Source organism: Zosterops lateralis (genome assembly GCF_965231275.1).
Source record: "Zosterops lateralis genome assembly, chromosome: 4".
Lineage (NCBI taxonomy): Eukaryota > Metazoa > Chordata > Aves > Passeriformes > Zosteropidae > Zosterops > Zosterops lateralis.
Window position 1 is genome coordinate 58,689,030 of NC_139765.1, and position 13,116 is coordinate 58,702,145.

General features: G+C 45.1%; 1 protein-coding gene across 4 annotated transcripts in view; it reads right to left on the minus strand.

Moving 5' to 3' along the window:
* Window positions 1-12,899, minus strand: part of GRAMD4 (GRAM domain containing 4) — a 72,300-nt gene extending 59,401 nt beyond the window's left edge. For 2 of the 4 annotated variants that reach the window (XM_083859539.1, XM_083859538.1), the window contains exon 1: window positions 12,661-12,899. In XM_083859539.1, coding sequence (XP_083715665.1) covers window positions 12,661-12,689 — 29 coding nt within the window. In that variant the 5' untranslated portion in view covers window positions 12,690-12,899. Of the gene's footprint in view, window positions 1-11,467; window positions 11,577-12,660 lie in introns of those variants that run through there. The other 2 variants (XM_083859542.1, XM_083859541.1) reach the window with 2 other exon arrangements.
* Between the last annotated feature and the right edge of the window lie 217 nt (window positions 12,900-13,116).

Below are 13,116 nucleotides of genomic sequence, written 5' to 3' on the forward strand. Positions count from 1 at the left end.
CCGAAAATGAGCTCCAGCCAGCAGTTATAACCCACTCACCTTCACACACACACACAGAGCACTCAGCTCCCCACCTTCAGCAGCCTGCTGCACACACACGGCTGCACAGGAACAGGGACGAAAGATGGACATGAGCGGCCACTTTCTATGGGCAGTTTTGAGGCTTCCTTAAAGTATGAATAGAGTAAAGGAAAACAGGAGAAAAAAATACATCATTTCAAGGAAACACAGAAATCATGCTTTACGTAAGTCTGTAAGGAAGATATAAAGTCTCTTCCCAACAATAAACCAAACAGCTGAGGTAATTGCCATAAGCTTACCCAGTTCACACTAATTCGGTCATATTTGTAAAAAATTAACGTTTTAATGGTGCTTTTTATATTCTATTGCCTCATAACTGCAGATGACAAAACGTTATGCACACAAGTTAACAACTACATTTCTGAAGCTGCTTGAAACAACTGGAACAAGATTATCTTAGAGCAAGTCTTTAAATAAAGCGGGGCATATCAACAAACCCAGCTGCACTTCTCTGCAAAGGGGGAAACTGCTCTTGGCATCACCACCAGAGTACACACATTTGCTAAGTGGCATTTCTCCCAAGAGAAGCCAGCTCTCTCTTGAAACAGCCGTACTATCAATTTTTCCACCAGGTTTCAACGTGAGATGTACTGAACACATGGAAAAGGAAAAAAAAATCTTTGCCGGATTGGTCCATTAGATCCCAAACAAGGGGTAACACATGAATCCAATGGTGTCTGCACTTCATGGATCAGCTTTTTGGTTTATTAACCAAGCCTGTAAAAGCACTCTAAATTATCATATTTTTTTCCATGCTCTATTACAAAAAAACCCCAGTACTTTCTTGTCTCAAAATGTCACAGATTCAACGCGAAGCCTGTCAAGCTGCTAAAATAATCCAAACCCAATGACAGCAAATAGCAACCTGGCACATGTTGAGCCTGCAGACTCAAAATAGATCTAAATTAACGCAAAGATAGCAGGAGAGAGTTTAGCAACAAAGTGAAGAAACCAAGGGAGAAGAAATAAGATTCTATCAGTCATCATTTCAATCAGACCAAACAAGTTAAAAGCCAGCTAGAGGATGGCATTTACGTCTGCCTCTAAGGCTGGGATGAGGGCCAGAATTACACTCCTTGTCGGACTTATTTATGCCACAACGACACTTCAGCTGGAAATGATAAAGGTCCAAAGGTCAAAGTACTCTGAGGCAGAGAGCCATGCACACACAGGGTATCTTTCCAAGCAATCATGTCTGGGATGGGGAAGCAAGGAGCAGGGAGCCACGGTCCTTGCACCCTTCCACCCACCTGCCACCATAAAACCACTCCAGCTGTGCCCATTTCAAAGCCTCCTCAGTCCACAAAGGAGATTTCTGGAGAGATCCACCGTTCTTCATGCAACCACTCCTACAAAATGGTGTGTTTTTTCAAGTCAAAGCCAGAGAGCAGCCAGTGTGCCTCACGTTAAAACTGAGAGGCCACTTTGCCAGCTGAAGCCCAGAGACCACCCACAGACCTCCAAAGACCTCATGAAAACTCCCTAAAGAATGTGGGAATGGAGTATAAATGAAGGCAGAGAGTGACATTTTTGGCACTACTGTCAGTTTCTTAACTGAGATTTCTTCCAGCTCTAACTAATTCCCAATTACTTAAATAATACTCACATATTTAAATCTTGGAATTTAAAAACCTAAACCATAGATTTAACTTTTCAAGAAGGATTCCCAAAAGTTGAATTACAAGTCAGGCTCAAATTCCAGTATAGGGATATTGAGCCTTTTGTTTATATGACACGAATGTCTTAACAGACACAGTCTCTCAAAGTCATGGAAACTTGGAATTCTGAGACTTTTTGCACTAATGTCAGAAGTATACTCAAGAATATGATGGAACTACCAGCTAGCACTGAACTCTCACAAACCTATGATTTGCTTACATGATTGCATAAAAGTTTAAATAAAAAAGAAAAAAGTTACACCACATTATTCTTGAATATTTTAGGGATCTCCAGAGCAAAATATGCCCAGAAGCAAATTACAAAACATCAAATATGGTGAAGGGAAAGAAAAAGGAAAAGAGAGATGGTATCTTTGGATTTTGTTGTTGTTGTTGTTGCAGACATCTGGAGCCTCCATCCAGCTGCAGGATCTAGGCAGATGGACTAAACCTGAACAGGGACTTGGATGGCTGGATATGGGAGCCTGCTCTAAACAATACCTAAGTCTTGGAAGAAGAATTGACAAGTAACAGGGACTGGCTGTGTTCAGGGTGAAAAGAAAAGCTGTAAATACACAATGAAGGGATAATTCATCTCCTATGGATACCCCTGCCAAACCATTCCATTTATTGCACAGTACAAAAGCTTGAGAAACTAAATGGCAGTTTTAATCAGAGACTGCTCTAGCTTTTAATTGCTGCACTAAACTTTGATGCCCCACAACAAACCAGGGACATCAGGCTTTTCAGTGATGTATTGCAGCCAGCAAAATAAAAACCTCTCCTTATTAAAATCATTCCTTCAGAAGAGACAGGCACACAATCCAGAGACATGAAAGCAAGTTTCTCCAAATTAGAAGACTGTTTTCTAGTAAGTGTAAAAGTTTCTGAATGCCCAGGAATCACAACTGATACTGGGATCAGAAAGCTGGGTCTGATTTGTATATAACCAGCACTAAGACTTTGACCAGGAGCTCACATATGGACAGAAAAAAAAGTCTTTGGATTTGGCATATAGTTAACACACCTACGGAAGAGGTCAGACCACTGCAAACTGGTATTCTTACACAAGGGTGCACATAATGGACTGTAATCACATTACTAGTTAAGACTACAGTTTTCAAAACACCTTTTCCTTTAAAATATTAATCTACTAGTAAGTCCTTATTTAAACATAAAAATAAGATATTCCAATTATCAATTTGTAACAAAGAAAACCTGCACACTTGTAGCTAAACTACCTGAAGAGTTCGTGCCTGGTGCTTCCTCTGTGGTTCAGAAACATCAGTAATGCATCTGTTTCCTAAACACAGTTTTCCATGTCCCATTCCAGATAATGAGCAATCTGTGGTCCTTCAGTCATCTTCAAGGTCAAACCCCTTCACAGTGTTTCCAGTAAGTACACATGTCTTTAACTGAGTTTTCTTCTGACTTTTGCAAGAATGCAGTATAAACACAGCAGCTTAGCCATTGATTAAAAAAGTTCTAGAAAACATCACTCTGTGTAACTACCAACACTTAGTTCTGCTGGAGCTTTTGAAATGAGAAGAGGAAGTAAAAAAAACAAGGAAATGGACACTGGCTTTTGTGTCAGTCTATGTAGTGTTTTCAAAACTCATCTGACACAATTGTTCAACAGTTAAATAAGCACACAAAAAATTTTGTTTGATGAATGAGGTCTGCTGTACTTTCATATTAGCTCTCAGATGTTATTATGAACTTTTAGCCAGATGAGAAGAAAGCCTCCTTCAGGGTAAAACAAACAGCTATCCTTTGCTTCAGACAATAAGGAATATAAACTGCATAGAAGGATTTTCCGTGAATTAACTGTCACCAACAACAGACTAATGAGTCACAGACAACAGCTTAATACTTAGAGCTTATTGCTAAAGAAAAAAATATTGATGCAATTGCAAAGCATTAACAACAAAACACAGAATGAGTTTTGAATAGATCCTTGTAGTGTCTCAAACCAGGTTAGCTGTATGCATCCAAGTGAAACTCAAAGGACACTGGATACAGCCAGGCTTGCACTGCACCAGGAAAACTGGACTGAAAATGTCAACCATTGTTTCATGCTCAAAAAGCATATACTGTCCCTGCTCTCCTTTAACAGAGGACTGCAAAGGCCAGAGAGGCTCACCACACAAATTCGAACTGCTAAACAAAGTAAGCTCCACATTCCTCCTGTAAAATATTCCAAGAAATGGTATTTGTGCTTCATTTATTTTCAATAGGAATAAGTGATCCACCATTAGACAGAACCTTTGTTGGCAGAGCCCTCAAACTGGGGAAAGATTGCTACTGGAAGAAACAGGAAAGAAGCGGAAATAACTTTACAAAAAGTGTATTTGCTGTAAAAATATTGCCTAATATAGTTTTCTGGGGAAGTCGAAACTATCCCACTTTGGCTGGTTATTCCCATGACTGAAAGTAAAAAGAGCTGTTGAATGCATGTACAGTCATCAGTCCCATAAGCAACTCTGCCACGGAGGGAAGACAAAGTTGTTCAAAATAGGCCGAAACCCTTCTTAAGTATCAAAAGCTTTTGTACTCAGAACATTTCTTCAAAATAGAAAAGGGCTTGCTTCAGATAATCTGGAAGAGAAGAGAGTTCACATTTCTGCAGTGTTTTGAAAACTCTTGACATTAGTTTCATTTACTGCAAGTTTCCAGGAAGCTCTCACATCTGAAGACAATCTTGCAAGCACAGCACCTTGCAGCAGCTGGCAGCTCTCCTCAAGGGTAACGTGCCCAACCACACTCACTGTTCACAGTTTGCTGGGAAGGGCATTCCCCACTGCACAACCACAGGTGAGCCCACATGGCTGCTGAGACCGTGCAGGGTTTTACACAAAACCAAGCCACACTGCATTCACACTACATTTTTGTACAAAAAGTGATCTTGGACACTTAGAGGTACCTTCTGGGTTACTTTGTAAATTAGCTTTTAAAGGAGTGTGAGATATAGGATAAAAGCACTGCAGAAGTGCAAAGAATTATAAACTTAATCTAATTATAATAACACCTGCAAGTGTTTTAACGCTTGGAAAAGTCAGACTACATAAAGAATATATTCAGATAGATTGCCCTTTTTTCCCACTCCTTCCAATGACATCATCCTTACAGGGTGATGCAAGACTTAGTAGTCAACAGAGATGTTTTTTACTATTATCTGATGATCCCATCAGTTCAAAGACGCCCTAGTGTAAGTCCCATGAGGATGCTTTGGATGTTTGCTGCTCCCAAGTTCTACACTTCATAGCTATCTTTGCTCCACACAAACAGGATGGCAGCTGCTGGGAATCAAACATCTCAGCTAAAGACAGCAAGGTATGTGCAGGCAACTCCTTTGGCACTACTCCCTGTCTCACAAGGGAAAAGGTGAGCAAGGGAAAAGATAAAGAAAGCCCCTAACACAAAAATGAGTTCAGAGATAGGACTGTGGATTACAGAGCATCTTGCACTTGATTTGAATCAGGTAAAGGTTGTGTTCATCAGGGGCCATGTAACTGCAAGGAGTATCACATTGAAGGTACACAGCATTTCATCTTTGGGTGCTTAAAATGCTATTTTTTTTTCCTGATCCTGGTATCTCATTGCAATAGTTGTGCATTTCACAAAATGCTCAGGAGCCCAGGCTATTGTTCCCTGCACTATCAGAATGCAGAATGGGGTTATAGGTATTTTCAGACTGGTTCCTGCTGCTAAGATCTGTAAGGCTCAAATTGGACATCCCACCCTCTCCAGACAACACAGAAAGCATAAACTCACCCATTTTCTGGGTTATTCCTGGAACAAAGTCTGACACTGGTAGCGGTCCCACTACTACAGAAGTGTCATGGGAAACAGCTTTACCTAAAGCACCCAACCATACAGTTCCCTGGATTCTGATCTGGAGCAAATTACAAGGTTTAGACACCTTCATCAGTCCTAACATAACTACGTGGGTCCCTGAAGCTGTACAGCTACAGACACCACTGGACTCTAAAAAACAACATGGAAAAAAAAGATATCCTCATCAGGCTTGTAACACAGCAGCAGGGACTACTCAAGGTGAAGTCCAAAAAACACCTACATTTCTCCAGACACCTCACGTTTCCCCACCCCTATGGCTATGACATTCCTGAAAAACTGCTGACAGCTAGAAATCCGCACACCTCTCTGCAGCCCTGTGACACTTCCACAGGAATTACAACATGCTTTTAACCTTGAGAAGTTGCAGCAAGGTATTTTAAAGCAGTCATTGTGCACACCTGGGAATGCAGAGAAGAGATCCAGAAAGAAAGAAAGAAAAACATGCAAACCATTTTCCGAATGTAGCTGGAATGTGGAGCCTCAGGTAGTAAAACACACAGTGAGAGCTGGAGGACCTTTTTCTGAAGGTACCTCTAAAGCTAAAATTCTCTTAAGAAGTCAGTTTTTTCATACACATTTCTAACTTATGAAGTCAGTTTTCAAAATTTAAGCTAATGATAAATTTTAGTTTATGAATTAAACCCTGCCTTGAGAGCATCTAAAGATGCTTATGTATCCTTCACTAAAAAATCTGGTACTAATTTTCAATCTCTGAAAATTGGTCGGTTTCCAAACCAGTGAATTTGATGTGTTCTCTATGTCAGTAACCCTGATACCTGACATGAATATTGAAGGAACAAGTGGCTTTTAAACATGGTAAAATGCCAAGCATTAGTAATGTTAGACAGCAATACAAACTGCTGATACTCCTGTCAAGAAATCTGGTAAGACAGTTTTAGCAGATGGAAACTAATTGCACTCAGTCATTAATTGCATGCATCAGGCCTGCATGAAGAGTATGGTTTTGTTCTTTCCAATTAAGGTAAGTACAGACTTCTCATGTTGTGAAGTCACTTTTGGGGGAATACTAAAATTTGAAAGGTGCCTATTAATCATTGTATTTGGACATAGAGAAGGCAAGCAACTGCTAACTGCTTTTTTGAGATGATTTTGCTATATCCTTTAAGAACATTCAAAAATCCTATTTTCACCAACCACAGACATCCACATTAACAGGAGGGGACACTTAATGGTAAAGAAATGAGCGTCCCCTCTCAAGGAGTCTGATGTAAAACCCAAGGACAAAGTAATGTTTTGTGCTTTTTGCCTTTTTCTTGTTCTTCTCTCTCCCTCCTGTCCATGTCCAGTGTTAGAAGCATTACACCAGCATCTTTATTCTCCACCTAGAAGTGTTCACCTAAAAATAGAAACCCTGTTGACCTAAAAATAAAGCCCCTGTTTACAAATCCTGTATTTAACATCAACTACAGAATTACCTATATATGCACACAGCATCCAAACTTCCCTCAGTTTAGTCTGCAGACAGCTGCTCACCTCCAGGCTCCTCTCTGGGGAAACGCAGTTATGCAGAAAGTGCCCACAGGCCAGGCAGGTCAGCCCCAACGGAGTACGAGGGTGGCTGCTGGAGAACCAAACCACCCCCAGCAGGAATGTGCCTGCACAAATGTAAGCACACATTCACTATAAGCTGCAATGAGCTCTGTTTCAGACAGGAGTCTGTATCAACACACCCCAAAAACACATGCCCCCATGTGACTCAGCATCCAGTGTTACGCTCATTAGGCATGTGTAGCCAGTAAACCTCATCATAAATCCCTTAATCACAGGTCAAAAGAGTTGTCAAAGCCTGCACCAATGGGATCAGGAAAATGCTGAAGTGTTTTAAACAAGGAACATTAGCTACTATGGAAGGGCAAAAGCACTCAGAAGCTGCATCAGTGATGTACAGCACCAAAGTGATCTCCCAGGCCTGCATCCAAAAAGATATGCGCAATTTACTTTAGAAGTTTCTTATTTTTAAAGCCTACTGGGAAACATGAGGCCACAACCATAGTATTGTCCCCAGTTCTGAGGGCCCCAGCACAAGAGATACATGGACACAGTGGACATAGTCCAGCAAAGGGATTGGAGCATCTCCTGTGAGGAGAGGCTGGGAGAGATGGGGCTGTTCAGCCCGGAGAAGAGAAGGCTCAGGGGGAGGATTTTATAAATGTATATAAAAAGCTGAAGGGAGGGTGTAGAGAGGACAGAGCTGGGCTCTGCTCAGAGGTGCCCAGTGACAGAAGCAGAGGTACTAGCCACAAACTGAATCACAGGAATTTCTCTCTGAACACCAGGAAACACTTTTTTTACTGTGGGGCTAACTGAGAAGTTGCACAGACTGCCCAGGAAGGTTATAGAGTTTCCATCTTTGGAGATACTCAAAAGCCATCTGGACTTGTCCCTGAGCAACCTGTTTTAGCTGGCTCTGCTTGAGCCAAGGGTTGGATCAGGTATCTCCAGAAGTCCCTTCTAACCTCAGCCATTCCATGATTCTGTGAAATAAAAAGATGAGTTCTCTTCAATTACTGATGAGACACCTGGAACAAGCTTTAAAAGAATACATCAAACTTCATCTAACCTGTATCTACAGGTGAAATGTTATTTATGGGCAATCACAGAATACTTTCTGCATCAACCTGGGATTTATAGGAAGCTGCAACTAAAAAGAATTTCAGTTTTTATTAAAATGCTAATTAGTTTTTAACCCTAGAGACAATTTTAAATATTCTCAAGCCATGTTTAGAGAATACTACTTGTGGGGTTCTTTTCCTCATTACACAGGCAAGTATTAAAAATACATAGTGACCAAAGATGCAAATAGAAAGGATTTTTCAATGCAAGTGAACAAGTTGTGAATCTTTACCTTCCACTACCCTCAGAAGTAAAAACCCCTGCATTTTCAATCATTTAAGCACCACTGAAGGTCTGGTCTTGTAAGCCATGGAATTAAATCTACTGCTCCCAGAGCACACACCAGGAGAAAGGATTGGGTGTTCAATAGAGAAGGGGAAACACAGCAGGAGTGCTCCCACCCACAAATACAGTATTTCTGATTTGCATCTGATAACTGCTCTTTCAGTTTAGTCAAGACAAAAAGATTTACTGTGCAAATGAAACCATACTATTAAGGTGAAAAAAATATCCAGAACCTACTCTCTCTGAAGACTGCAGAGCCTGTTAATATTTATGAAGTCTGAAGTAGCTTCAAAGACTCTTTACTTCAATTTCTTATGTCATAACAAAAAGCAGCACTAAGTCATAAAATTTTAAGGGGCGTTCACAACTAAACTATAAGTCTTTCAGTAAAATTTGACCTCTAGGAAAAGTCCCAATTTCTTTGGTCTGTGGGTGTGTGTCCTATAGCAACGACCATGAACACAAGGAGCAAAGAGGAAACCTGCATGTTCAGAAACTTCAAAGACCAAAACACACAAAAACCTCAAAGCACCCAACATTATGACTACACTACATTTTTGTCTGTATTATGAAGCAGTACATTTCTTGTCTGTGTTTCTGTGGACAGATTACTTCATGGATTAACCTGCCAGGTTAAGGGCAGTGGGCAGAGAGAAAATCTGCTAGGAAAACCCCTGAATAAGCACTTGGTGTCCAAAGCTTTCACTCTGATCAAACTCTGTGTCATAAAAATAACACATTAGAGAAAGTGGTCTCTCCTTCTAGCATGGATGCTGCCATGCAGATATTCTTTAGCTACAAATATCTATGTAGGAAAGCAATAGAACCAGTGCTACAGGATAAAGCCAGAAAATTGTGTACTTTATTTGGGCCTGACACAGGTTTGGACAAGAGAACCTCCAATTCAAGACAACAGAATTTTCTGAAAATAATTCAGGAGTATTTTGGTTATAGCCAGGGCTTTTTGGGACTTTGAAGTTAGAGAGTATTGCTGCTAAGCCTGATAAACACTGGGGAGTAACAAGAGGAAGGAAGAGACCACAACAAACCATTAAATAACTACATAACTTTAACCCCAAAAAATCAGTGAGGTATATGTTGCCCTTGACTCAAGCCTTCCTGAACAGTATTTATTACCTAGACTTATAAAAACCAAAACATCAGGAAGTGTGATCTATTACTCCTTAAATAGAAAATTATTCACTGTAAAATTGTTAACGAGACCATATGTTATGCAAAGCAAAGAGTGGTGTTCAAGAGTCCCTATAGATTTGGTGGCGATACAGTCAAAAAATAAAATGTGAATTTTCAGCAGACAAAATAAGGAGAAATGAGATCTTTGTTATTCTTCCAACAGATCTGTCATCACTTTGGGGGTTAAACAGTTAATGCCTCTCCTTAGCTTTGAAGTCTTCGTATTAAGGGTTGAATATTCAAGCACCAGAATGATGGTGAAGACACACCACATATATGTAGTATCACATGTATGTGCTTCGTATGTATCCACAATGTTTCATACTCACGACCTATACCTGACCTTTAACAGCAGTACTAATCACTTCTCAGACACTGCAAGGGTTCCCTTGCCAAAATAAAGTATTCCAGCTGGGGTTTCTTTCCTCCAGGTCTCAAACAATACTGAATCTCTTTGGCATGTAATACTGCTCCAGCCATTCGTTCTCATAATGATCTTCTATTCCTATAACCTTTCAGTATCACTCACAGGGAGAGAAGGGGTAGGGGCAGGGAACTGTTTCTGCTGTAAATAACTGGGAGTTTCCAGCTGGACAGATAGCAGGGCTGCTGGTCAGTCCCCGATTGTGTCTCCTCATTTGGGATCTCCCTTCTACCAGTCTCCTTGAAACCGAGTCCCACAAAAGACCGGAGCCAGGACAGGCTTTTCCCAGCTGCTTGCCCTGAATTCCTCCCCGCCAGAGGTACTGATGTCAGGCCACCAGGACACGGCGATGCTGGCAAGACAACAGGCAGGAGGTCAAGGCATCAGGCAGGAGGTCAAGGCCTGGGAGATGCCTCCACCCAGAGCAGAAGCTGTACCATGCCAAGGAGGGGCACACACACATCCAAACAGCAGCAGCCAACCCCAGGCTGCTTGAGAGCCACCCCCTGACCAAGGACATGCTGAGCAGATCACGTCACAATAGTGCCACAGTTAAATGAGGAAAAAAACCAAAACCAAACCCATCGGTCTGATACCTGAACTCAGGTTAGTCCCACCTATCACCACCCAAAACCAGCTCCAAGAGCTTACCTGCAGAGCAGGATGCATGACATGGCTCATTTCAGTTCAGTCTGGCATCCCAGCCCAAAACCACCTTTATTAGGGCAAAGGGATGAGCCAAACATTCTTGTGGCCACCATATGAAAAATAGTGAAACATAACTCAGGCTTTCATGGAATTTTGCACAATTCAGTGCCATAACAACACCAATTTTGTATTTCATCAGTTTCAGAGCTAGTAGCTTAACTGTCAGCTTCTGAAGAAGACAGACTGGGACTAAAAAAAACCCTCCCTTTCTGAACAACTAGATGTGACATTTGATAACTAAATATGGCATTAAAAAAAGTAGTTAAACTAACACTTCTAACTCTGTGGAATGAAACTGTATCACATGCTAAAAGCAAAGCAGGATACTGCCAGATAATGCAAAGCACAGGGACCTGAGAGCCCTACTTTATTAAATATTTCCTCTCCTCACACACATCTCAACTACCACTGGAAATGTGATACCAAGAACTTGTCCATCATCCATTCCATAATCACACAAGGTTAACAGCACCACATCTACTCACCTAAAACTCCTGAGTTACATCAACAAGGCAAGACACAAAAACATGACAAAAAGCTGCCATTTCCCATTTGCCCCATTTGTGCACACAAGCTCAGCGATGACCCACAGGAGCACACAGAAAGCCACAAAATCCAGGCATACCTATTGCCCTGTCTGGAGGAGTCCAGGCTCGCAGCCTGAATTGCAAAACAGCCATTTACCGTGCCATCCTCTCTGTCTCCTTGGGAATAAACTCTCCAGCAGCATTCCTCTGCCTCTACTGCTCCAGCACCCCCGTGCCTCCCTGCTCCGCACCAGGAGCCGTCCAGACACTGCATCCTCTGAGGAATCCGCACACTGCCGGCTGCTATGGAACACCAACATGTGCCTAGCCCTGAACCGGGCCAGGCACAGCCACCGCTCGGGAACCAAACCTCACAGCAGAACCCGCATTCCCAGCTCTTACTGCTAAATGGGATGGCACCCAGCTGCCACCCCGGCCGGGGGCGGGAGGAGGCAGGGGAGGGTGTGACGCAGCTCGGGCTGCTCTCGCTCGCCAAGGGAGATCCCTGCACGCAGCCGGGGAACACCGCCGAGCAGAGCCAGCGCCGGCACCACCGCACGGGCCCCAGGACAACAGCAGCTGCGGGCCCGGAGAGGCCGGGCTGTGTGTGCACAAGGATGTGACCTTTACCGGCTCCCCGCCGCCCCCCGCGCTGTGTTTACTACCGCCGGTGCCTTTGGCTGCTGGAGGCGATGCCACCGCCTGTCCCCGCAGCCCAGGGCGGCTCCTCCGTGCCGGAGGGCTCGGGGAGGAGAAGGAGGCCCCTGCTGGGCCCGGGAACAGGGAGGGGACAGGCGGACACCCCCTGCGCGCACGGGGACAGCCGTGCCCGCCGCAACCGCCGGACGGCCGGGCCAGCCGGGCCACCAGCCGGGCCACCGGCCGGGACACCGGGACAGCCGGGATAGCCGGGACACCGGCCGGGACACCGGGACACCGGGCCAGCCGGGGCAGCCGGGACGCCGGGGCAGCCGGGACACCGGGCCAGCCGGGACACCGGCCAGGACACCGGCCGGCACCGCCGTTGGCTGCCCCGCAACCCCCGGCCCGCCCCTTCCCCAGCCCCGGGAGAGCCCAACAAAGGGGAACGGAGGGACCAAAACACAGTAACCCCCTCCCGAGGGTCCCCGTCCGAGGGCGGCGAGAGACACCGCGCCCCGCACGGAACCCTGCCCCAGGGAGGTGGTGCTGGGCTAGTGTGTACAGGCACAGACACAAAAAAATAAAAAATAAAAAAAAATAATGATTAAAAAAAAAAATATTCCCCCGAGACGGCCGGCGCGGCACTCACCCTGCTCGGAAATCGGAGCAAACTCTCATTCACGCTCCCCGCCGTGCCCAGGCCGCCGGAGCCAGGCGACGCCCCGAGAGCCGCCGGCCGCTGTGCCGAGCCGGGCCGGGCCGGGCGCGCCCGCTCCGCCCGGACAAAGCGCGGCGCCGCTGTGGGCGAGCGGCAGCAGGTGCCCGTCCACGGCCGTGCCGAGCGCCCCGCGCAGCCGCCGCCGCCGCAGCGCCCGAGCCCAGCCGAGCCCAGCCGAGCCCAGCCGCTCCCGGGCCGCGCCGCGCGCCCGCCCCGCCCCCGGCGGCCCCGCGGCGGGAGCCCGCAGAGGCGGGGGCGGGCGGGGCCGGCGGGCGGGCGATGGGCGGTGCGGCACGGCCCGGGCCGCGGCGGCGGCGGCGCGCAGCGAGGGGCCTCGCCGGTCGCAGCCCGGTCGGGAGCGGAGGCGGGTCCCGGTCCCGCGGCCCG